The sequence below is a fragment of the Sinohyriopsis cumingii genome, chromosome 16 (genome assembly GCF_028554795.1).
Source record: "Sinohyriopsis cumingii isolate HCF-2022 chromosome 16, ASM2855479v2, whole genome shotgun sequence".
NCBI classification, from domain to species: domain Eukaryota; kingdom Metazoa; phylum Mollusca; class Bivalvia; order Unionida; family Unionidae; genus Sinohyriopsis; species Sinohyriopsis cumingii.
The window spans coordinates 37064935-37089508 of record NC_142976.1 but is presented as its reverse complement, the minus strand read 5'-3'; the positions used below and the strand labels follow the sequence as shown (position 1 = coordinate 37089508).

The following is a 24574-nucleotide window of genomic DNA, read 5'->3' as shown; positions in this document are numbered from 1 at the left end:
CAGTGCCTGATGCCCTGTCAACAGGCAAAGACCAGTCAGGAAACTAGTACAAAGACCCTTCCCCACATCTGACAGACTTAGATCTAGCTCTCTCCTTACCAGGGTGGTCAATCCCATCACCAATAACAAGCCCTGGGGGCTTAAAAGGTTCTGCTCCCCCTTTATGTCACTGTGAATTCCTGTCATAATCATTGAAAATAGTGGTTACTGCACAGGAATTTGGCAGTCGTCATAAAATCTGCAAATATATTTTGTGAGGAAATCAGATAGTGATACCAACTATATATGTGAGGAAATCAGAGTGATACCAACTGTATATGTGAGGAAATCAGACAGTGATACCAGATGTGTATGTGAGGAAATCAGACAGTGATACCAGATGTGTATGTGAGGAAATAAGATGGCAATACCAGCTGTGCATGTGAGGAAATCAGATGGCAATACCAGATGTGTATGTGAGGAAATCAGATGGCAATACCAGATGTGTATGTGAGGAAATCAGACAGCAATACCAGACATGTATGTGAGGAAATCAGATGGCAATACCAGATGTGTACATGAAGAAACAAGATGAGTATGTGAGGAAATCAGATGGCAATACCAGATGTGTATGTGAGGAAACCAGATGGTGACACCAGATGTGTATGTGAGGAAACCAGATGGTGACACCAGATGTGTATGTGAGGAAACCAGATGGTGACACCAGATGTGTATGAGAGACTTAAAGTGTTATAATAAAAATCTACAGAATGCAAAACATAAATAAAATTACCTGAATGGCAAAACATCGAATGTCTACAAAATAAATTCCTGAGGCCAGGTTGACTGTGCTGATAGCTAGTGTCAGACTATCACAGCTTAGTGCTATCATGCTGATCTCCTCTTCTAAAATAACACTGATCAAAACTGGAAAATCCTCAACAATATATTTTATTCGTTCTGCAGCATGTTCCTCATCCTTTCTCAAGAAGTCTGATGTCCGCAATACTTTTAATTCTGCCGACAAAAAAAATGAATAATATACACAGTGACAAAAATGCTTAGAATCACACAATGATACAGATACTTAGAATCACACAATGATAAAGATACTTAGAATCACAATGATACAGATACTTAGAATCACACAATGATACAGATACTTAGAATCACACAATGATACAGATACTTAGAATCACACAACGATAAAGGTACTTAGAATCACACAATGATACAGATACTTAGAATCACACAACGATAAAGATACTTAGAATCATACAACGATAAAGATACTTAGAATCACACAATGATATAGATACTTAAAATCACACAATGATACAGATACTTAGAATCACACAACGATAAAGGTACTTAGAATCACACAATGATACAGATACTTAGAATCACACAATGATACAGATACTTAGAATCACACAATGATACAGATACTTAGAATCACACAATGATACAGATACTTAGAATCACACAATGATACAGATACTTAGAATCACACAACGATAAAGATACTTAGAATCACACAATGATATAGATACTTAAAATCACACAATGATACAGATACTTAGAATCGCACAATGATAAAGATACTTAGAATCACAAAATGATAAAGATACTAAGAATCACAAAATGATAAAGATACTTAGAATCACACAATGATACAGATACTTAGAATCACACAATGATAAAGATACTTAGAATCACACAGTGATAAGATACTTAGAATCACACAATGATTAAGATACTTAGAATCACACAGTGATACTTAGAATCACACAGTGATAAGATACTTAGAATCACACAATGATACAGATACTTAGAATCACACAACGATAAAGATACTTAGAATCACACAACGATAAAGATACTTAGAATCACACAATGATATAGATACTTAAAATCACACAATGATACAGATACTTAGAATCACACAACGATAAAGGTACTTAGAATCACACAATGATACAGATACTTAGAATCACACAATGATACAGATACTTAGAATCACACTGATACAGATACTTAGAATCACACAATGATACAGATACTTAGAATCACACTGATACAGATACTTAGAATCACACAATGATAAAGATACTTAGAATCACACAATGATACAGATACTTAGAATCACGCAATGATACAGATACATAGAATCACACAATGATACAGATACTTAGAATCACACAACGATAAAGATACTTAGAATCACACAATGATATAGATACTTAAAATCACACAATGATACAGATACTCAGAATCACACAATGATACAGATACTTAGAATCACACAATGAATAAAGATACTTAAAATCACACAATGATAAAGATACTTAGAATCACACAATGATACAGATACTTAGAATCACACAATGATACAGATACTTAGAATCACACAACGATAAAGATACTTAGAATCACACAATGATATAGATACTTAAAATCACACAATGATACAGATACTTAGAATCACACAATGATAAAGATACTTAGAATCACAAAATGATAAAGATACTTAGAATCACAAAATGATAAAGATACTTAGAATCACACAATGATACAGATACTTAGAATCACACAATGATACAGATACTTAGAATTACACAATGATAAAGATACTTAGAATCACACAGTGATAAGATACTTAGAATCACACAATGATTAAGATACTTAGAATCACACAGTGATACTTAGAATCACACAGTGATAAGATACTTAGAATCACAATGATAAAGATACTTAAAATCACACAATGATACAGATACTTAGAATCACACAATGATACAAATATTTAGAATCACACTTAAAACAGATTCTTAGAATCACACAATGATATAGATACTTAAAATCACACTTAATACAGATGCTTAGAACCACACATAATATAGATACTTAAAATCACACAATGATACAGATACTTAAAATCACACAACGATAAAGATACTTAGAATCACACAACGATAAAGATACTTAGAATCACACAATGATATAGATACTTAAAATCACACAATGATACAGATACTCAGAATCACACAATGATACAGATACTTAGAATCACACAATGATAAAGATACTTAAAATCACACAATGATAAAGATACTTAGAATCACACAATGATACAGATACTTAGAATCACACAATGATACAGATACTTAGAATCACACAACGATAAAGATACTTAGAATCACACAATGATATAGATACTTAAAATCACACAATGATACAGATACTTAGAATCACACAATGATAAAGATACTTAGAATCACAAAATGATAAAGATACTTAGAATCACAAAATGATAAAGATACTTAGAATCACACAATGATACAGATACTTAGAATCACACAATGATACAGATACTTAGAATTACACAATGATAAAGATACTTAGAATCACACAGTGATAAGATACTTAGAATCACACAATGATTAAGATACTTAGAATCACACAGTGATACTTAGAATCACACAGTGATAAGATACTTAGAATCACAATGATAAAGATACTTAAAATCACACAATGATACAGATACTTAGAATCACACAATGATACAAATATTTAGAATCACACTTAAAACAGATTCTTAGAATCACACAATGATACAGATACTTAAAATCACACTTAATACAGATGCTTAGAACCACACATAATATAGATACTTAAAATCACACAATGATACAGATACTTAAAATCACACTTAATACAGATAGTTAAAATCACACAATGATAAAGATACTTAGAATCACACAATGATAAAGATACTTAGAATCACACTTAATAGAAATGCTTAGAATCTCACTTAATATAGATGCATGTACTTAGAATCAAACATAATACAGATGCTTAGAATCACACATAATATAAATGCTTAGAATCACACATGATACGGATGATTAGAATCACACATGATATGGATGATTAGAATTACACATAATATAGATGCTTAGAATTACACATGATACTGATGATTAGAATTACACATATGGATGATTAGAATCACACATAATATAAATGCTTAGAATCACACATGATACGGATGATTAGAATTACACATAATATAGATGCTTAGAATCACACATGATATGGATGATTAGAATCACACATAATATAGATGCTTAGAATTACACATGATACGGATGATTAGAATCACACATGATATGGATGATTAAAATCACACATAATATAGATGCTTAGAATTACACGTGATATGGATGATTAGAATTACACATAATATAGATGCTTATAATTACATATAATATAAATGCTTAGAATCACACATGAATGGATGATCAGAATCACACATAATATAGATGCTTAGAATCACACATATGGATGATTAGAATCACACATAATATGGATGATCAGAATCACACATGATATAGATGCTTACAATTACACATAATATAGATGATTAGAATTACACATAATATAGATGCTTAGAATTACACATGATACAGATGATTAGAATCACACATGATATGGATGATTAGAATCATACATAACAGAGATGCTTAGAATCACACGATATAAATGCTTAGAATCACACATGATATGGATGATTAGAATTACACATAATATAAATGCTTAGAAGCACACATGATACGGATGATTAGAATCACACATGATATGGATGACTAGAATTACACATAATATTGATGCTTAGAATTACACATGGTATGGATGATAAGAATTACACATGATATGGATGATTAGAATTACACATAATATAGATGCTTAGAATTACACATGATACGGATGATTAAAATTACACATGATATGGATGATTAGAATCACACATGACATGGATGATTAGAATTACACATGATATGGATGATTAGAATCACACATGATATGGATGATTAGAATCACACATGATACGGATGATTAGAATCACACATGATACGGATGATTAGAATCACACATGATATGGATGATTAGAATTACACATAATATAAATGCTTAGAATCATACGTGATAAGGATGATTGGAATTACACATGATATGGATGATTAGAATCACACATGATATGGATGATTAGAATTAAACATGATACGGATGATTAGAATCACACATGATATGGATGATTAGAATTACACATAATATAAATGCTTAGAATCACACATGATACGGATGATTAGAATCACACATGATATGGATGATTAGAATTACACATAATATAGATGCTTAGAATTACACATGGTATGGATGATTAGAATCACACATAATATAAATGCTTAAAATCACACATGATACGGATGATTAGAATCATACATGATATGGATGATTAGAATCACACATATGGATGATTAGAATCACACATAATATAGATGCTTAGAATCACACATGATACGGATGATTAGAATTACACATAATACAGATGCTTAGAATCACACATGATATGGATGATTAGAATCACACATAATATAGATGCTTAGAATTACACATGATACGGATGATTAGAATCACACATGATATGGATGATTAAAATCACACGTAATATAGATGCTTAGAATTACACATGATATGGATGATTAGAATTACACACAATATAGATGCTTATAATTACATATAATATAAATGCTTAGAATCACACATGATATGGATGGTCAGAATCACACATAATATAGATGCTTAGAATCACACATGATATAGATGCTTACAATTACACATAATATAGATGATTAGAATTACACATAATATAGATGCTTAGAATTACACATGATACAGATGATTAGAATCACACATGATATGGATGATTAGAATCATACATAACAGAGATGCTTAGAATCACACATGATATAAATGCTTAGAATCACACATGATACAGATGATTAGAATCACACATGATATGGATGATTAGAATTACACATAATATAAATGCTTAGAATCACAAATGCTATGGATGATTAGAATCACACATGATATGGATGACTAGAATTACACATAATATTGATGCTTAGAATTACACATGGTATGGATGATAAGAATTACACATGATATGGATGATTAGAATTACACATAAGATAGATGCTTAGAATTACACATGATACGGATGATTAGAATTACACATGATACGGATGATTAGAATCGCACATGACATAGATGATTAGAATTACACATGATATGGATGATTAGAATCACACATGATATGGATGATTAGAATCACACATGATACGGATGATTAGAATCACACATGATACGGATGATTAGAATCACACATGATATGGATGATTAGAATTAAACATGATACGGATGATTAGAATCACACATGCTATGGATGATTAGAATTACACATGATACGGATGATTAGAATCACACATGATATGGATGATTAGAATTACACATAATATAAATGCTTAGAATCACACATGATACAGATGATTAGAATCACACATGATATGGATGATTAGAATTACACATAATATAAATGCTTAGAATCACACATGATACGGATGATTAGAATCACACATGATATGGATGATTAGAATTACACATAATATAGATGCTTAGAATTACACATGGTATGGATGATTAGAATCACACATAATATAAATGCTTAAAATCACACATGATACGGATGATTAGAATCATACATGATATGGATGATTAGAATCACACATAATATAGATGCTTAGAAATACACATGATACGGATGATTAGAATCACACATGATATGGATGATTAGAATTACACTTAATATAGATGCTAAGAATTACACATGATATGGATGATTAGAATTACACATGATATGGATGATTAGAATTACACATAATATAAATGCTTAGAATTACACATGATACGGATGATTAGAATCACACATATGGATGATTAGAATCACACATGATACGGATGATTAGAATTACACATAATATAGATGCTTAGAATCACACATGATATGGATGATTAGAATCACACATAATATAGATGCTTAGAATTACACATGATACGGATGATTAGAATCACACATGATATGGATGATTAAAATCACACATAATATAGACGCTTAGAATTACACATGATATGGATGATTAGAATTACACATAATATAGATGCTTATAATTACATATAATATAAATGCTTAGAATCACACATGATATGGATGATCAGAATCACACATAATATAGATGTTTAGAATCACACATATGGATGATTAGAATCACACATAATATGGATGATTAGAATCACACATGATATAGATGCTTACAATTACACGTAATATAGATGATTAGAATTACACATAATATAGATGCTTAGAATTACACATGATACAGATGATTAGAATCACACATGATATGGATGATTAGAATCATACATAACAGAGATGCTTAGAATCACACATGATATAAATGCTTAGAATCACACATGATACAGATGATTAGAATCACACATGATATGGATGATTAGAATTACACATAATATAAATGCTTAGAATCACACATGATACGGATGATTAGAATCACACATGATATGGATGACTAGAATTACACATAATATAGATGCTTAGAATTACACATGGTATGGATGATAAGAATTACACATGATATGGATGATTAGAATTACACATAATATAGATGCTTAGAATTACACATGATACGGTTGATTAGAATTACACATGGTACGGATGATTAGAATCACACATGACATGGATGATTAGAATTACACATGATATGGATGATTAGAATCACACATGATATGGATGATTAGAATCACACATGATACGGATGATTAGAATCACACATGATACGGATGATTAGAATCACACATGATATGGATGATTAGAATTACACATAATATAAATGCTTAGAATCACACATGATATGGATGATTGGAATTACATGATATGGATGATTAGAATTACACATGATACGGATGATTAGAATCACACATGATATGGATGATTAGAATTACACATAATATAAATGCTTAGAATCACACATGATACAGATGATTAGAATCACACATGATATGGATGATTAGAATTACACATAATATAAATGCTTAGAATCACACATGATACGGATGATTAGAATCACACATGATATGGATGATTAGAATTACACATAATATAGATGCTTAGAATTACACATGGTATGGATGATTAGAATCACACATAATATAAATGCTTAAAATCACACATGATACAGATGATTAGAATCATACATGATATGGATGATTAGAATCACACATAATATAGATGCTTAGAATTACACATGATACGGATGATTAGAATCACACATGATATGGATGATTAGAATTACACATAATATAGATGCTTAGAATTACACATGATATGGATGATTAGAATTACACATGATATGGATGATTAGAATTACACATAATATAAATGCTTAGAATTACACATGATACGGATGATTAGAATCACACGATATGGATGATTAGAACCACACATAATACAGATGCTTAGAATTACATATAATGTGGATGATTAGAATCACACATAATATAGATGCTTAGAATTACACATGATATGGATGATTAGAATTACACATGGATGATTAGAATTACACATAATATAAATGCTTAGAATTACACATGATACGGATGATTAGAATCACACGATATGGATGATTAGAATCACACATAATACAGATGCTTGGAATCACATATAATATGGATGATTAGAATCACACATAATATAGATGCTTAGAATTACACATGATATAGATGCTTAGAATTACACATAATATAAATTCTTAGAATTACATGATACAGATGCTTTGAATTACACATGATATAGATGCTTAGAATTACAAATAATATAAATGATTAGAATCACACTTAATATAGATGCTTAGAATCAAACAGTCACCAATAACATCATTATCATCAGTAGCATAGTTTTGCCTTTTATTGTTACATAATGGATTTTCTTTTTGTGTTCTGATGTCCCCAGTTTTTGGCCAAAACAATCTTTTCATGCCCTGTAATATCTGACACTGCTTTAAAGGAATTTTATTTATGTACTGATGTTTTGAACATAAATGTAGTTCTCCAATTATAAAATAAAGGAGACCAATACCGTTTTCGGACAGTGAAGAAATAATTTGCTTCTCATTATAAATAGCCTTGACAAGTACTAGTCAAAGTGCTAACAAATCATAGAACATTTCACTGTTCATTAGACCAGTGACACTGATATAAAGAATACAATTTACTTTAAAGTATTACAGTATTATCTTATTATAACACTGTCCAGGAAAGCCACAGAGTATATCACCTGACAGTAAGGTCACCTTATAATGAAGTATATCACACATATAATTTTACTACCAAATTTATTAAATGACCACTCCGGTGGCCAAGAGGTTAGAATGTCTGCCTCAGATGCGAGTGGTCATGGGTTCAAACCCAGGCTGAGTCATATGAAAGACTTATAAAAATGGTAATAGCAGCTGGCTTGCTTGACGCTCAACATTAAGAGGTTAGTGTTAGGACTGGTCAGGATAATGTGACTGGATGGGACATGATGCTACATGTCTGTGGCATGATGCCCCAGTGCTAGATATTTTAAGGCTATGTAAAAAATCCAGAACAAACACACACTGTATTAAATGGGATCCATGACCATTGTAATGACACACATAATTTTATTAATGAAATGGGATCTATGACCACTGTAATGATACACATAATTTTATTAATGAAATGGGATCCATGACCATTGTAACGACACACATAATTTTATTACTGAAATGGGATCTATGACCATTCTCACCTTATGAAATGAACCATATTATTATGAAGGACCTTACCATATTATTATGAAGGACCTTACCATATTATTATGAAGGACCTTACCACCTTACCATATTATTATGAAGGACCTTACCACCTTACCATATTATTATGAAGGACCTTACCATATTATTATCTTATCATATTATTATGAAGGACCTTACCACCTTACCATAATATTATGAAGGACCTTACCACCTTACCATATTATTATGAAGGACCTTATAGTGAGGGAGTACTCTACTTACATTATAAGGATATTACCAGTGAACCTCATCTCCCAAAAATGTTTGTACACCTCAATTTTGAATAATATTAAACTCTGCACATATCTAAGAATTATTTTCAATGGATTATAACTTACTGTAAAAAATGACCAGCATGTAGCAGGGATCGTCCTGGGCTTCGCCAATGTCGCAAATTGCGATTTTTTTTCCTTATTGGCGACAAAAATATCCCATCTGGCGATTTTTTTGGCGACATACTTTTTGGTTATTTAATTTGTACATACAATCATGGATTTGGACTGAATAAATTTAAAGCCAGAACGAAAGGAAGCCATAAACTTGACTAAGCAATGCATTGGAATCAATCTGTTACACAAACGATCCTTTGTTCTTATTGACAACCCTATCTTTACAGTGCATTGTTACATCATAATCTGCTTATGCTGACATCTGGGCTGAGTACTGTATGCTGCGATACAGTCAATCATGCTACCGCACTATACCTACAACTGACCGACTTCTGAAGACGCGAACAGAACAGATACAATTAATTGTATGGCTAATCCTTCTGTTTTTTTTTTTATACATATACCAATACAATAATTTTGCTGAACCTTCATAGAAAACTGATAACCTTTAAAGTACCGACTACTGTGTATAAATACAAAGCAAATGGAAAAAAATCTCAATCACAATTACATCTGTCGCCAGTGCAGCATTTTACTCATTGATCTTTTCCTTTTGCCATCAGTCCCGTGTTACGGCTGCAGAGACTTAAACTCCACAACAAGAAATAGCAAAAAAAAAAAAAAAAACAGTTTTGCATAATTAATAATAATTATTTATTTCTCAAAATACAGGAGTGAAAGAATCCCTAAATTGGGTGTGAATTTACGCTTATATATACGGTCCAATATTGCCAGGTGTTGACTCGTGTAAGTTTCATTCGTGGGAATGGAGATCCTATTTTTCTTGTCGAGAAAATTTATACAGCATTCAGTGATCATTCTTGGGATTTTGGAAGCAATTCGCTACAAGCTTTGTGAAGCTAGCCATAAAGGGGGGGGGGGTCTGCTGAGAGACTACTGGTGTCACCTGTCAGCACTGAGGACTGTGAACGTGGATTCAGTAAGATGAACCTCATAAAAACTGACATCAGAAATAAGCTCTGCATCTCATCTCTCGAGAATTTAATGAGAATCAGCATGTACAGATGTGAAAAATTAGACTTTGAAACTGCATTCAACAAGTGGGCAGCCCTAAAATCGCGACGGATCTTCATGTAACACTTTGTAACATTTTGTTAATGCTTGTTGTAATTAAAGTATTAACTAATCCATCTTTTGTAATTTTCATTGCCTGTTACATTAATAGACTAAATTAACACTTGGAAAAATGTACACTACTTTTTTTGGCGACACTTTTTGAAAATTGGCGACAAAATATTGAGGTTGGCGATTATTTTGGCGACAGCTTTTTAAAAGCCAGGACCATCCCTGATGTAGCACAAAACATACCCATACTTTATGAAAATGAATTGGGAATGAGATTTCAGCTGTAACTTTAAAGCAAATGTGGATGTACGGGGGACTAATCCATGATGCCAGTGAATATAAATTGGGTCAGTATGCTGATGATGCTTTGATTCTTCTCGATGGATCTCAAATTTCTCTTGAAGCAACTATGAATATCTTGCAAGGCATTTTTTTTCTATTATCTGGATTTAAATGAAACATTACAAAAACAAAAGCTATTTGGATTGGAAACTGGAAATTTTCTAATGAAAGAATATGTCCCAAAATGGGCCTAATTTGGTCCTCTTCTAACTTTACACTCCTTCGCATAGAATTGTCTCCAGATTTACAACAAATGGTGGAAATTAATTATATGAAGAAACTAACAAAGGCAAAACGAATACTGGCATGCTGGAGTCAAAGACATCTGTCAATAGTTGGTAAAGTAACTGTTGTAAAGACTCTTGTTCTGCCCATAATCATAAATCTTTTTTCAGCACTTCCAAACCCATCAGCAAAAGTTGAAGCAGAACTAAATCTCACAGTACTTAAGTTTGTAAGAGGTCTAAAAGTAGAGAGAATAAAATACAAGATACAAGTTTCCCCTGAAAATGAGGGAGGACTAAATATGATCCACATATTTTCATTCATTAGGTATATTAAGATAAGATGGGTTAAAAGATTGCTGGAAAAAGAAAATGGAATGTGGCAGAACTTAGTCAATACAACTATACTCAGAAATAAAAAAGGATATTTGGATTTTAGGGAGAAGGAAATTAGAAGAATTTAGTAACTTCATTAAAAACAGTTTTTGGGGAGATGTAATTTTGGCAGTATCTAATTGGAAAGAGGAACCGCAAAGTCCTAACGAGTATCTATTCATTAGTATTTTAAATTTTGTCCCCCCCCCCCAAAAAAAATGTTCTATCAATAAAAATCCTGGACAGAAGCTGGTTTTGAAAGTGTGAATGATCTAGTAGATGATCATGGTAATTTAATACCTTTTGAAATAATAAAACAAAAAACTAGAAGCGATGATTTCTGAAATATTTCTCCTTAATATCCAAAATTCCAAAAACCTGGAAAGACGCCATAAAATAACATTTAGTATATAATAATTTTGATAAGCAGGAGGATAAAATAATGAACTTGCAAAAACAAGATTCACTCAAGTTTGTTTACAAAGATCTTTTTGTGAAGCAAGAAACTTGGATGCGAGTATTTAATAAAAATGTAAGTAGTGAGGAGTGGTCTGAGATTTATAGCCGGGCAAAATGCTGTACCAAGGATACCAAGTTGATCTATTTTAACTTTAAATTAATCCACAGAATAATCGCTACTAATGATTTTCTGAAAAGAATTAACATATTAGATGACAACAAATGTACTTTCTGTAAGAGTGAAAATGAAAGTATTGAGCATCTCTTTATGATTGCAATATTACTTCAGTTTTGGTACAATTTTTTTGAAGTTTTCGCACCTTTTTGCCCAAATACTGTACATTTGTCCAAGAAAGAAACATTGTTAGAAAGTGAACAACTGAACAGTTTGTGTAATTTCCTGCTTATTTTGGCAAAATATTATATTTATATTTGCAGATTCAATATGAAAATAAGATCCTTCTTTTTATGATTTTAAGCAAATAGTTGCAATGCAATACACTGCTAAGGTAAATTAAAAAAAAAGGACCAATTTCTTCAAAAATGGACCTCAATAATGAACATGTAACATGTATCTGACTTGATGGTACACAAGAACAAAATGCTGTAATATCACAAAGTCCATGTCACCTAGATTGTGTGCCATATGCATGTGTGCATGCGTGTGTGTGTGTGTATTTTCTTTTTCTATAGATTATATTTATTATCCCTAGATATCTGATAGCCAGAAATGTTTAATTGTAAGGTGACCTTGGGATGGTTCCCCGACCCAGTGGTCAACCTAGTACAGGGTTAATATAAAAAAAAATGTAAATAAAATAAAAACAAAAACAAATTAATTATCAGGTCGTCATGACAGTGTCTGTTAAACACGAGTGCATATAACACTGATCATTACCATTGTTTTGGGTGATGTGTGCTTAGATGTGAGGGAACATGGGCTCATTTGTGCAGGCGAGGTGATGGCTGCCATTTACCCGTGGATCTGGGTTTGAATCTTTGTAGAGTACAAATAAATAAAAAAATTCTCTAAACTGTATGATAGTATTATTTGTATTAAATATTCATTCTGCCTATCAAGCATTGTTCAATAGAACCCTGTGGATAGTACTTTCTGTTCTGTCTTGTGTATATGTATAAATTTATAATTCTCTCTCTCTTTCTATATATATATATATATATATATATATATATATATATATATATATATATATATATATATATATATATTTGATTTAATTGTTAGTTTTAAATTTGTTATTCTATTACATGCTATTGTAATGTAAATTTATTTACTTGATTGGATATTTTCCAAAAATTCAGTTCAGTTTTTCGTAAACACTAATAATAGAACTTTGAACTTATGCTGACTTTGATTCATGAGTTGAAGTAAACAACTTTTTTAAAAACTTTTTATTCTTTCTTAGAGTAGATTCATAGGTTGATATTGAGGCCTTATTTGAAGTACGTGACATATTACGAAACTCTGGTTTTACAGGAAGGTTTACCCTCATCCGCGCATCTGTTTTAAGCAGTAGCCAGATTTAATATTGGTTTATCGAGAAATAATTTTAGTCTTGCCTTAACCCTGGAGAAGTTCAGGTGTCTTTTTTGTTGTGACCAGTTTGAGTTTAATTTTTAATTTTTCTTCAAATTATTTGGATCCTAAGAGATTATTTCTCACTGGAAAGACTTGTGCTCTAAATTAATTCTTGCACAAAGACAGTTATCGAAATTTACAGAATTCAAACAATGGAACATTATTTTTTGTGATTATCAAAGAACTATTGACATATCAGTACTATACTGACTACAGCACACATCGCCTTCCATTCTGGATTTCGTCGAGAACCAAACTCATTCGAATATTTTATTACTATGAATTCTATTTATTAATTCTTGGATTATTTTTGGATTTGATACTTAAAACCATATTATCTTTTTCTCATTTTTACCTTGTTTGTTTTAGGGAAATAAATTAATTTAAAAAAAATAAAAATAAAAGAGAGAGATGCAAATCATATGACATCTGAAGGTAAACATCCATTTACCATTATGAACTGCTACAAATGTCAGGCCAAATCTGGAGGAAACGGCCACAAGCTGAGATCTTTTGGTAGGCAGTGAGCTGGGAGAACTGTGAATCCTCACTCTGCATAGCTGTCGGAACTCAAAATCCTGAAAGGCAGATACCTTGGTTAAACTGGAATACGGGTAAGAGAAATTTTCACAATTAATGCTGTCATCGAGAAATTGCAATTTCCTACGGAAAGAGTCTGAATCTAACTGAATTTAGTGCCAGGGTATATTTCTTTAACTGACAAATGTTGATGGAGAGGTAAAAACTAATCTTAATAACATAATACTTACATGTTACAATTATGTAGGTGGAAAATACCCCAACTGCATTACAAGAATTTGTCCTCCCATTAAGATGAACTAGAAGATTCTAGAACACGAAATCATCCCTGGTCCAACACAAAGACACCTTGCCTATGCACTCTTTCATTCTTCTTAGGCTGCAGCCATAACTAGCAGGAAATCAGTGTAGGGTGGGAGAATGAAAATCAGGCAATAGAAACAGGTAAGTATTATATCATTAAAATTAGTTTACTCCCTCCCACACATGCAAAAATGTGTCTCAATATCAGTAATAGCAAACCTGTCACCATTTTATAGCTGAATTTGACAGTTCAGTGAAAAACTGTTTATCCCATAACTGACCTGTAGAACAGAAGACCAATTGGATCCCAAGGAAAATATACTTTTGCTTTGGTGTTATATAAATTTGACAAATTCCACCAACATTTCTTACACTGTCAATACTCACTCTCCTTGCAACCAGTCCTTTCTTACACTGTCAATACTCACTCTCCTTGCAACCAGTCCTTTCTTACACTGTCAATACTCACTCTCCTTGCAACCAGTCCTTTCTTACACTGTCAATACTCACTCTCCTTGCAACCAGTCCTTTCTTACACTGTCAATACTCACTCTCCTTGCAACCAGTCCTTTCTTACACTGTCAATACTCACTCTCCTTGCAACCAGTCCTTTCTTACACTGTCAATACTCACTCTCCTTGCAACCAGTCCTTTCTTACACTGTCAATCCTCACTCTACTTGTAACCAGTCCTTTCCTTCATATTTACATCTTCACACTCTTTAATGATAGAAAAATCCCTTTCAACATTAGCCTGTCATGGGAAGACTGTACAGGACCCCCATTCAATAATTCCAACTATGAAAATGAGATCCGAATAACAAATTACTTTTAAAAGTAAAACCCTGCTGTAAACCTGTCTGAAACCCACCTATGAATATTAAATTGATGGGAAAAAATCTAAATTAATGTGGGCTTCTGGGCTGAGGCATCATTATTTATACCCCAACTCACCCCCATAAAACAAAAATGTAACAAAAATGTTTTTTTATATTATCACTTATTTAAAAACTACATAATGATATTTTAAACTATTTCATGTTAGATATATTAATATTTCTCTCAGCTTAGCTGTATTCTATATTTTTACATTTATCTTGTGCATTGCAATTATTGTCTGTCCTATTTCCACTCAATCAAAAAAAAAAAAAAGATCCAGAACAAACAAATTTCATAACTATGACTACATACAGTCTTTTTTAAAACTTGAAGCTCCATGTTCGCAGACACCTCTTTTGTCAAAAACAATTTCATGCTTAAGGCTTCTTCTTGATTTGCTGTATTAGTCACAATTAAGTAATTTACGAGAACTATTTTTTTCTCCAGCTGCATCACAGGTGCTCGACACAAGCTTGATGTTGTGGAAAAAAACCACTAATCTTAAGGAACAATTCATACAGAGTGACAAAAATACCTTAGATTACCCCATGACCCATTCTAACATAGGACTTACACATGGCTGCACGTGACCATAGAGCACTCTCTCCTGCTGCATGCAAACCAATAGCCATCTGGCATAATTTGCATTTTGCAAAGCTATCTGCAAAAGATCTCATAATCCAAACTTTATATTTTTCCTTGTCTAGCCACTGAAGTTGGAATCGACAGGCAGCTATTTCGAAGCTTACCAATGATTCAATTTCAAACCACAGCTACATCCAGGAGTTCAAAATGTACGACTGTGAAGTGGCCAGTTGTGGATATTTCTGTCTTTTTTTAAATATTTAAATCTACAAAATGAAACTATTTATTAATTCCTTTAGGTTTCAATAAAATCAAGGCTTTTCAAGGTATCCAGAATTTTTTTTGAATTTTCATGGTGTTTTTAAAGCCTTGATAGACAAATGCATTTTTCATGGTTTTCAAGGTCCCCTATGGACCCTGGGAATCGCTCAAACCTCATGAGCTTAATTTCATGAATGAAAGGTCCCTATGAAGAAGGGCTTAATAAGCTTTCCTGACAGGAAATGCATTCCACCTTGAATGATGGAAGCTGAAATATCAGTCAAACCCTTAAGCGGGAGCAAAGACCCTTTCTTCTCCTTTTAGAAGCTGCCAAATAAAGGCATAAAGCTTTAACTTAACATAATATTTTAACTGGATCATCCCCAATACAAATACAACAAAGACTGGGGCAAACTGGACCAACCAATGGTTGGTAAAGGAGAGAATCTAACTCATAATTCCACTGAATGTCATACAGGCTGGCTGAATGAATAGGCCATGAAGTTCGCTCACGTGGAGCAAGAAAAACAGGCTTGAGGGTAAAATTCTTGAAGGAAGCTTCACCCAACTGTTCATAGTTATTTTTAGTAAAAGACAACAAGATGCAATATAGATTAAATCAAGCATTAGTGAGCAGATATTGTTTCTCTTCCAACGGGAAGAGAAGAAAATCAGCTCCTGCACTCATAGAAAGAGCGCTAAGATCTTCATATTTCCTACTGGATCACCCACCCACCCAAAGAATCTCCACTTGATATCATAGACCTGTCACGCATCGTCTCCTGGACCGAATAATGAACATGGAGTCTTGAGATCATCTGAGATGAGCCAAAGGTTAAAATGTGGAGATTTTGAGGGCTGTTGTGCAAGAAAGAAAACCTGTGCCATGACTGGAGATCCCTCCTCTGGGGTAATGGTGCACCAGCAGGATGAGATCATTAAACCATGATCATTAAAGCCACAAAGGTAGCTAACAAAATGAACTAAGGAAAAAAGTTTCTTACTTTGAAGAACCAGAGGGAAGATCTTGAGGACAAGAAGACATATCCTACTTCAGGCTGAATGTGTCCACTGCCCAAATCCTCTAGATGGCAACCGGGCAAACCAAAGATGGGAGCTTGTTCTTTAGCCTTCAAATATGTCCATCAAAGTTGGAACAAGGAATCTGACAATGACTGGTACATGTATATAGACCAATCTGCAAGGACTATGATCAGATTGTCCCCCAAAATCTTTTATGAGGACTGTGGCTAGCTTGGAGGATAATCTCTTATGTGTGCCTCTTGTCTTCTGAGGTATGCTACAACCGATGTGTCATTAGAGGAACATGCAGCAAACTTTTATTTAATGAAGCACTGTTGAAGGGCTAAGGATGATATGGAGGATCAACTCTCATCAGAACACAAACCCTGAAGAATCAGTCCTTTAAGGTTCAGATGAGCACCACACCCAAAATCTTACATATCTGCAAACTGATAGTAGTGGAGTTCGAAGGCATGCATTGTGACTCTGGAAAGAAATCATTCTCCAATTTATGCACCAAAACAGACGGTAGAAATCTACACCTAGTGAAATCTGAACATTCGGATGGTCTCTGTGCAGTTTCCAGTTCATCAAAAGGAGAAAATGGAGAGGGAACAAGTACAGTCGGCTTAGGGGAACCACATCCATTGCAGAGTAAAAGGTACCAAAGAGAGAAAGAAAAGGACAAGCCTACAACATCGTACTTGGTCTCAGTGCCTCCAACAGGGACATGATCTTCAATACTCTGTCCAAAGGAACACAAACTAATCCTGTTTGTGAGGAAATTAATCTCCACATAGACAAAATCTAGAGACAGAGAAAGCTCCAATATCGCTAGGCTTGGAGGAGGCCCAACCACTTCACAATGGACCAACAGTAAAACAAATCTAGACTGAAGGATTCTTGCTGGCCATTGTGGATTAACCCATCATTGAAAAAAGAGGAATGGGATCCTAGTGATTTTAAATGGGCCGAACAATCTCTCTAATGCACCCTCTGAGTGAGTATAAATCTTCCTTTAATTGCACCAGATTAAATTGCTGGAAGAACATCAGGGACCTAACAAAAGAATGAATATCTCTACACCAAAGCCGGTATCTACCTTTATCATAGAAAGGACCCATCCATTGACCATTATACGAGACCAAGACTCTGAGATGAGGTTTAGTCTAGTATCTACTGGATATAACAGATGAATAGTACCCTGATAGAGAAGAAGCTGAGTCCCTAGTGTTTTAGACCTACCCTTGTCCTGCTACAATAGGGTTCTTGCTATGACTGGTATGCATGCTTTAAAGAACTTTGCCAACAGACCCCGTGGTAAGTCAGCATGATTTCACTTCTTGGCTTGTTCAATGGGCCAGAAGCGGATGTAAAGGACCAGTGTTGATGATCACTGAGATACTGAGAAGCCAAGGATGGGATTAGTCCACCAACAATAGTCTCTGCTTCCATTTAAGCAGCCCTCAGAAGATTCTTACTGTGCTCTAGCAAGACCTTGGATGTGTCCAGAGTAACATCTCTGCTGAGGTGTAGAAGCTCCACTGACAAGGCATAGACAAGGATAATACATGTCAAAATGTTCTTGCATTTGCTTCAAAAACAGATGACAAAGGGCAACTGGCTAAAGAGACAACACCATCACAGGCAGAATGATGCTGGTGAGAAGTGGTCAGCATCCACGGCTAAGGTTACTAGTGACCTAGCCTTTTAGCCTAGAGATTCCAGTGTTTAAACTGGATGAAGGCTGAGGTCCCCATAGAAATACTCACCCGAGTTGCTTTGGCTTCCAAAATGGGAGGATTAATTGGTCAGAAACAACATGAACCATAGAGCTTGAAGCAGGACCAAGGGTCTCAATGTGGGGTGGGGCTTCTCTCTTTTTATTCTGACAGATATCCCATTAGGTGGTTGACCAAAGTCCTAGTCCTAATTAAACCTCTGGGAAATCACCACAAGCATAACAGAGAGGAGCAACAGGAGATCTGGCTGAGAGCTGGACCCAAGAAACCTATCCAAGCTGGGAAGAATTCCAGTGTCACTAGAGTTTGAAGGCTTTGAACACAGAATACAAAAGACAGACAACCCTTTTAACAGAATTGTCAAAAGACAAGATCTCATCCTCCTCTGTTGCCTTTACCTATGGATGGGAGGATGCAGGGGACAGACGAAGGGCATGTCTTTCCAGTATCAAACTTGAGCAAACCAAAAAGGATGTAATCATCCTGCCTTGCTCCTGGGAGACAGGATTTGCAACCCAATGTCTCTCTGCTGCAGGGGAAACTTAGTAAGATGGACTTGAATCCATAACCCTTGATGTGGAGATAACTGATTGTCTCTAGATGAAGGCTTAGAGGTGGGAAAGACTCTCTGCTCTCCTTGTGTATTTTGGGGAAGAAGACCCATCACCCATCCTCTTTTTTGAACAAAGGTCATAAAAGGAAGATGTAGGTCCACAGCTTTCAGCATAAACCCAGACCTGCCAACAATGAAAAAATCAAAATCAGGAAAATCACCATTAAAAATCAGGAGGCAGAGTAAAAGATCAGGAAGTAAAAGAGTGAGGTGTATATATCATGATAAAGATGTCTACTTTTGTTGTTTTAGTCCATTGTATGTTGCAGATTTGCGTTTCTGCAAACGTTCATCATTTATTTGACCTTGGGTGACAAATTTGCTAACAAGAATAGCTTCCTGGGTTGATGCTGACAGGCTGGCTCTTTGGCTATTTCTGTTTTTTTTTCTAACCAATGAGATGCTCTCTCAGCATTGCAGTATTGAAAGTACTGATAACATTACTCTCCCAAGGGTTGAAAACAACAGTTGACCAGATCCATCCTATTTTTTTCCTGAGAGCAACCCACTGGTAATCTGCTCTTTCCACATTCAATTCTGCGTCTAAATTGTAGATTTGGTAAAGATGAAACTCTCTATGCCCATCCCATTTCTTTTTCTTGGCTGGTGAAAATTCATCAGTTACTTCCTTTTTCTTTTTTGCTTCCTGCTGAGAAACCTATCCACTATGTTGCTGTGATTTACTGATGGAGTTGGATAAAGAGAACCACACTGTGAGACAATCTCTTTGTACTGGTGGATGAAAACCAGAAATCAAGCCAGATATGGTAAAGTACTAAGAAACATACCATACACATAAAAAGGAAAACGGAAAATGATGTTTTTGTATTAAAAAAATAAGGATTATTTTTTGGGTCTCGAGGATTTTAAAAATCGGGGACTTGGGAAATAGGTCCAAAAATCGGGCTTCTCCCAATTTTTTTCAGTAGGTTTGGCAGGTACCTCTCCATCATGTTGCCAAGGTCCTGAAGGTAACAGCTACATGAATGGAAAGGGGCTCCAATGGTCAGTGACCAGTCAAATGACTTGACAGGTGACTGATCCTTCCCATGAGATATCCACTAATCGGGTGGCTAGATCCATTGCAAACAATGGACTCCAGAGACTGAAAGAGTGCTACTCCTCTCTGCACTCAGAAGGGGGAGTGTGCTGCTCCTCCCAAATGGGAGGGTGTGACTTACTCTCCACCCGTTTGAAGCCTCTCCTGAGAGAGGCCACCCTAACCCTATGAATCTCTGATTACTATGGTAATCTTTTACCGAGACCAGAGGGACCCAGAGAAAGAAAATTCCAATTTAATTCCCCAGAAGACAAGGAAGGAACTCCTTCAATTAAGTTCACAGAGGTCCCAGACCTCACCTTACCAGAGATATGCAAGTGAGGTGGTACATGTATATACCCTGTCTAGCCATTACTAAATGAGAATGATGTTAAGATTTATTCATAAACTTCTATATAAGTAAATGTATGCAGATATAAATGTATTTGTGTGGACTAAGTCTACACTAATATGATAACAGCAAGAACTCACCTTTTCTAAGCTGAGAATAAATGCATTTGATAATAAAACACAAAACATAATGGGAAATACTGGTGTGTGGCCTGCTTTTCACAGATAAAAATAGCACAAGTCACAATAAAAGAAAATGTCAAATATGAAGATTTTTTTACTGTTATTAAACAATAAACAGAGCAACAAGAGTCAGCAGACTACAGTTGGCAAGGATAGGGATACTGACTCTCTACCCAAACTAGAAATAAATTCTCAACAGTAACAGTTACTCTAACATCCCTGTGGGGTAAGAACCTAAATGCAATGCCATATGAAACCAAAAAAATGGTAATAGCTATTATGAGTGCTCAATTTGAGCAGAACAAATCTTCGTGTAGAATGGAAGCTGGAAATGCTGAAATCAGATTAAGTTTAAGTATGTTTCTTTAAAAAATAAAAATATATTACGATTGATGAACGTGTTTAAATAGCTTCATTTCATTCAAGATTCTTATCATCATTTTAACCGACATCTGTATTCCCGGCTTCCATCACACTCCAGCCAACTGATATGTAGGCCAACAAAACTTGAAAACATGTCCATTTGCTAGTGTGAGAATTTGAATTTATTAGAAAAAAGACATCAGAGTAAGTAAAGTCTGACTAAAATATGACTTTCAATTTAATTTCTAGAAAAGTAGTGATATGGACTGCCAAGTGTTTTGAGATATTCCTGAAAATTTGAATGATCATTCTGATATTAATCAATATCAGAACACGCTATGCAGCGCCATTATTTGGGCAGTAAGACATCGACCCCCAAAATATAAATATCATGGTCGATGTCTTACACTGTGACTGCTCCGGTGACCTAGTGGTTAGAGCGTCTGCCTTGGATGCAGGAGGTCATGGGTTTTATCCCCGGCATAGTTATACCAAAGGCTTTTTTTTTTAAAATGGTACTAATAGCTGCCTCAGTTTTAATGCTCAGCATTAAGAGGTTAGTGTTAGGACTGGTGTCAGGATAATGTGACTGGGTGGAACATCATGCTACATGTCTGCAGCATAATGCCCCAGTGCCAGACATCACTGTAAACTGTTACACTGCAGATATCGTAGCGATATGACTGAACAAAATTTAAATCTACGTTAAAAATCAAAGTCACATCACACTTCTTACATTGTATACTAGGTAGACGTCTTACACTGAGAAACTACGCAAAAGGTCGACATTGTGCAAAAATTCCTATCGTGACATAGATTGTTTTAAGGCAGTTGTCTTGGAGTGGTCAGATTGATTCGTATTCGATACACTAATGGAGCTTTAGTTTATTTAAAGTAGGTATATGATTGTATCTTTGCACTTGTCGCGATATCATAAACCGTGATGCTTCCAAATCGCTGAAATTGGGCGGACCACGCTAGTGAGTACATGTGCTTTATATTCATTTTTCTTTTTGGGAGGTGAACATTCCTCTGTTCACTTTAAGAAAAATATTTTTTTCTCTTTCTAAGTGCATATTTATGTGTCAATATTTCAATGGATTACTTCACTTTTGTTTCAATTACGCAAATTTAAATTCCGCTCTAGCTCTGAATCCTAAGTTCGATAGTAAAGCTATTCAAACAATATATAATAAAGTTTTTAACAGAATTAAATTAAAATAAACTGTTAAAATTTCAAGTTTCACTGCATTAAAGAGCTCATAACAAATGTTATTCTTACTTTTACGTCTCTATCCAGCGCTTCATCACCTCCGTCGGCCATCTTGTACTTTGCTTTTGTTGTTGTAATAGAAGTATCTCCAGTATCAAAGAGTCAACGTGCAGAAGTTTCACATCATAAACTAAAATTGTGATTAAAAAAAAACAACACAAACGCCGAAAATTCTGTGCAACTAGTTTCGCATTTAATCTATGCTTCTTCAGACACGAAATGTTTTAAAGTAATCTTACTCAACATGAGGCTTTAAACACAGCAGAATGTAAAATAAAGAGAGATGTAATTCCTTTCATAATCAATATAATTCTTTATTTCCTTAATATACTTCGTAAAATTAATAAATATTATAGTCTCCTAAATTTATCCAATAAAACCAGCGTAAAATCACTTTACAAAATTAAACCAATTCTCGCTTATAGAAGACCAATGAATTTGCAAGATTTTTTAATTAGAACCAAACAGACAGAAAATAAAAAAAATACACTTTTCGTCATTTAAATGTAACAGACACCGGTGCTCTCAATGTGCAAACATGAGAGAAAGTACTTCTTTCAGTAGTGCTAATACAAAAGAGGTATTTTCTTCACGTGATAACACTAAGTGCATATCAACTGATGTGATCTATTTAATAACCTGTATTTAAAAAAAATGTAGCATGCAATATGTTGGACAAACACTTCAACAAGTTTCTAAGAGAATGAATAATCATCGCTTTTATACGAAACATTATAGAGATCCTCAGTTTTCCTCTAATGTTTCAACACACTTTAACACCAATAGTCACTCACTACTTGATTTTTCTTGCATGCCAATAGATATTGTGCATGGTGACATGAATAGACTCATAAAAGAAACTTATTGGATTCATAAGTTAGATACTTTGTATCATAATAGACTTAATGCCAATGTACTATAAAAAAAACTGTATTATTTAAATTTAAATTGATATATTGTATATCTTTTATAACAATATAATTATATGTATGACTGTTTGTCTCTATTTTATTTCATTATTTCACATCATAAACTAATATTTGCAATCCCTAGGAACCTAATCTTCCTGACGTACAAAGATTAAAACAAAAATTTCACCATGTATTTCCTAACAGGTACCGCTCCAGTGGCCATGTGGTTAGAGCGTCCGCCTCAAATGCGGGAGGTCG

At 34.0% G+C, this 24574-nt stretch overlaps 1 protein-coding gene across 3 annotated transcripts in view; it reads right to left on the bottom strand.

Moving 5' to 3' along the window:
- The window catches only part of LOC149780218 (uncharacterized), a 146412-nt gene extending 122920 nt beyond the window's left edge, over window positions 1–23492 (bottom strand). For all 3 annotated transcript variants that reach the window (XM_089936978.1, XM_089936980.1, XM_089936979.1), the window contains exons 1-3: window positions 23415–23492; window positions 14703–14829; window positions 773–996 (exon numbers count right to left, since the gene is read on the bottom strand). In XM_089936978.1, the coding sequence (XP_089793104.1) occupies window positions 773–996; window positions 14703–14829; window positions 23415–23456 (393 nt within the window). In that variant the 5' untranslated portion in view covers window positions 23457–23492. The remainder of the gene's footprint in view (window positions 1–772; window positions 997–14702; window positions 14830–23414) is intronic.
- Between the last annotated feature and the right edge of the window lie 1082 nt (window positions 23493–24574).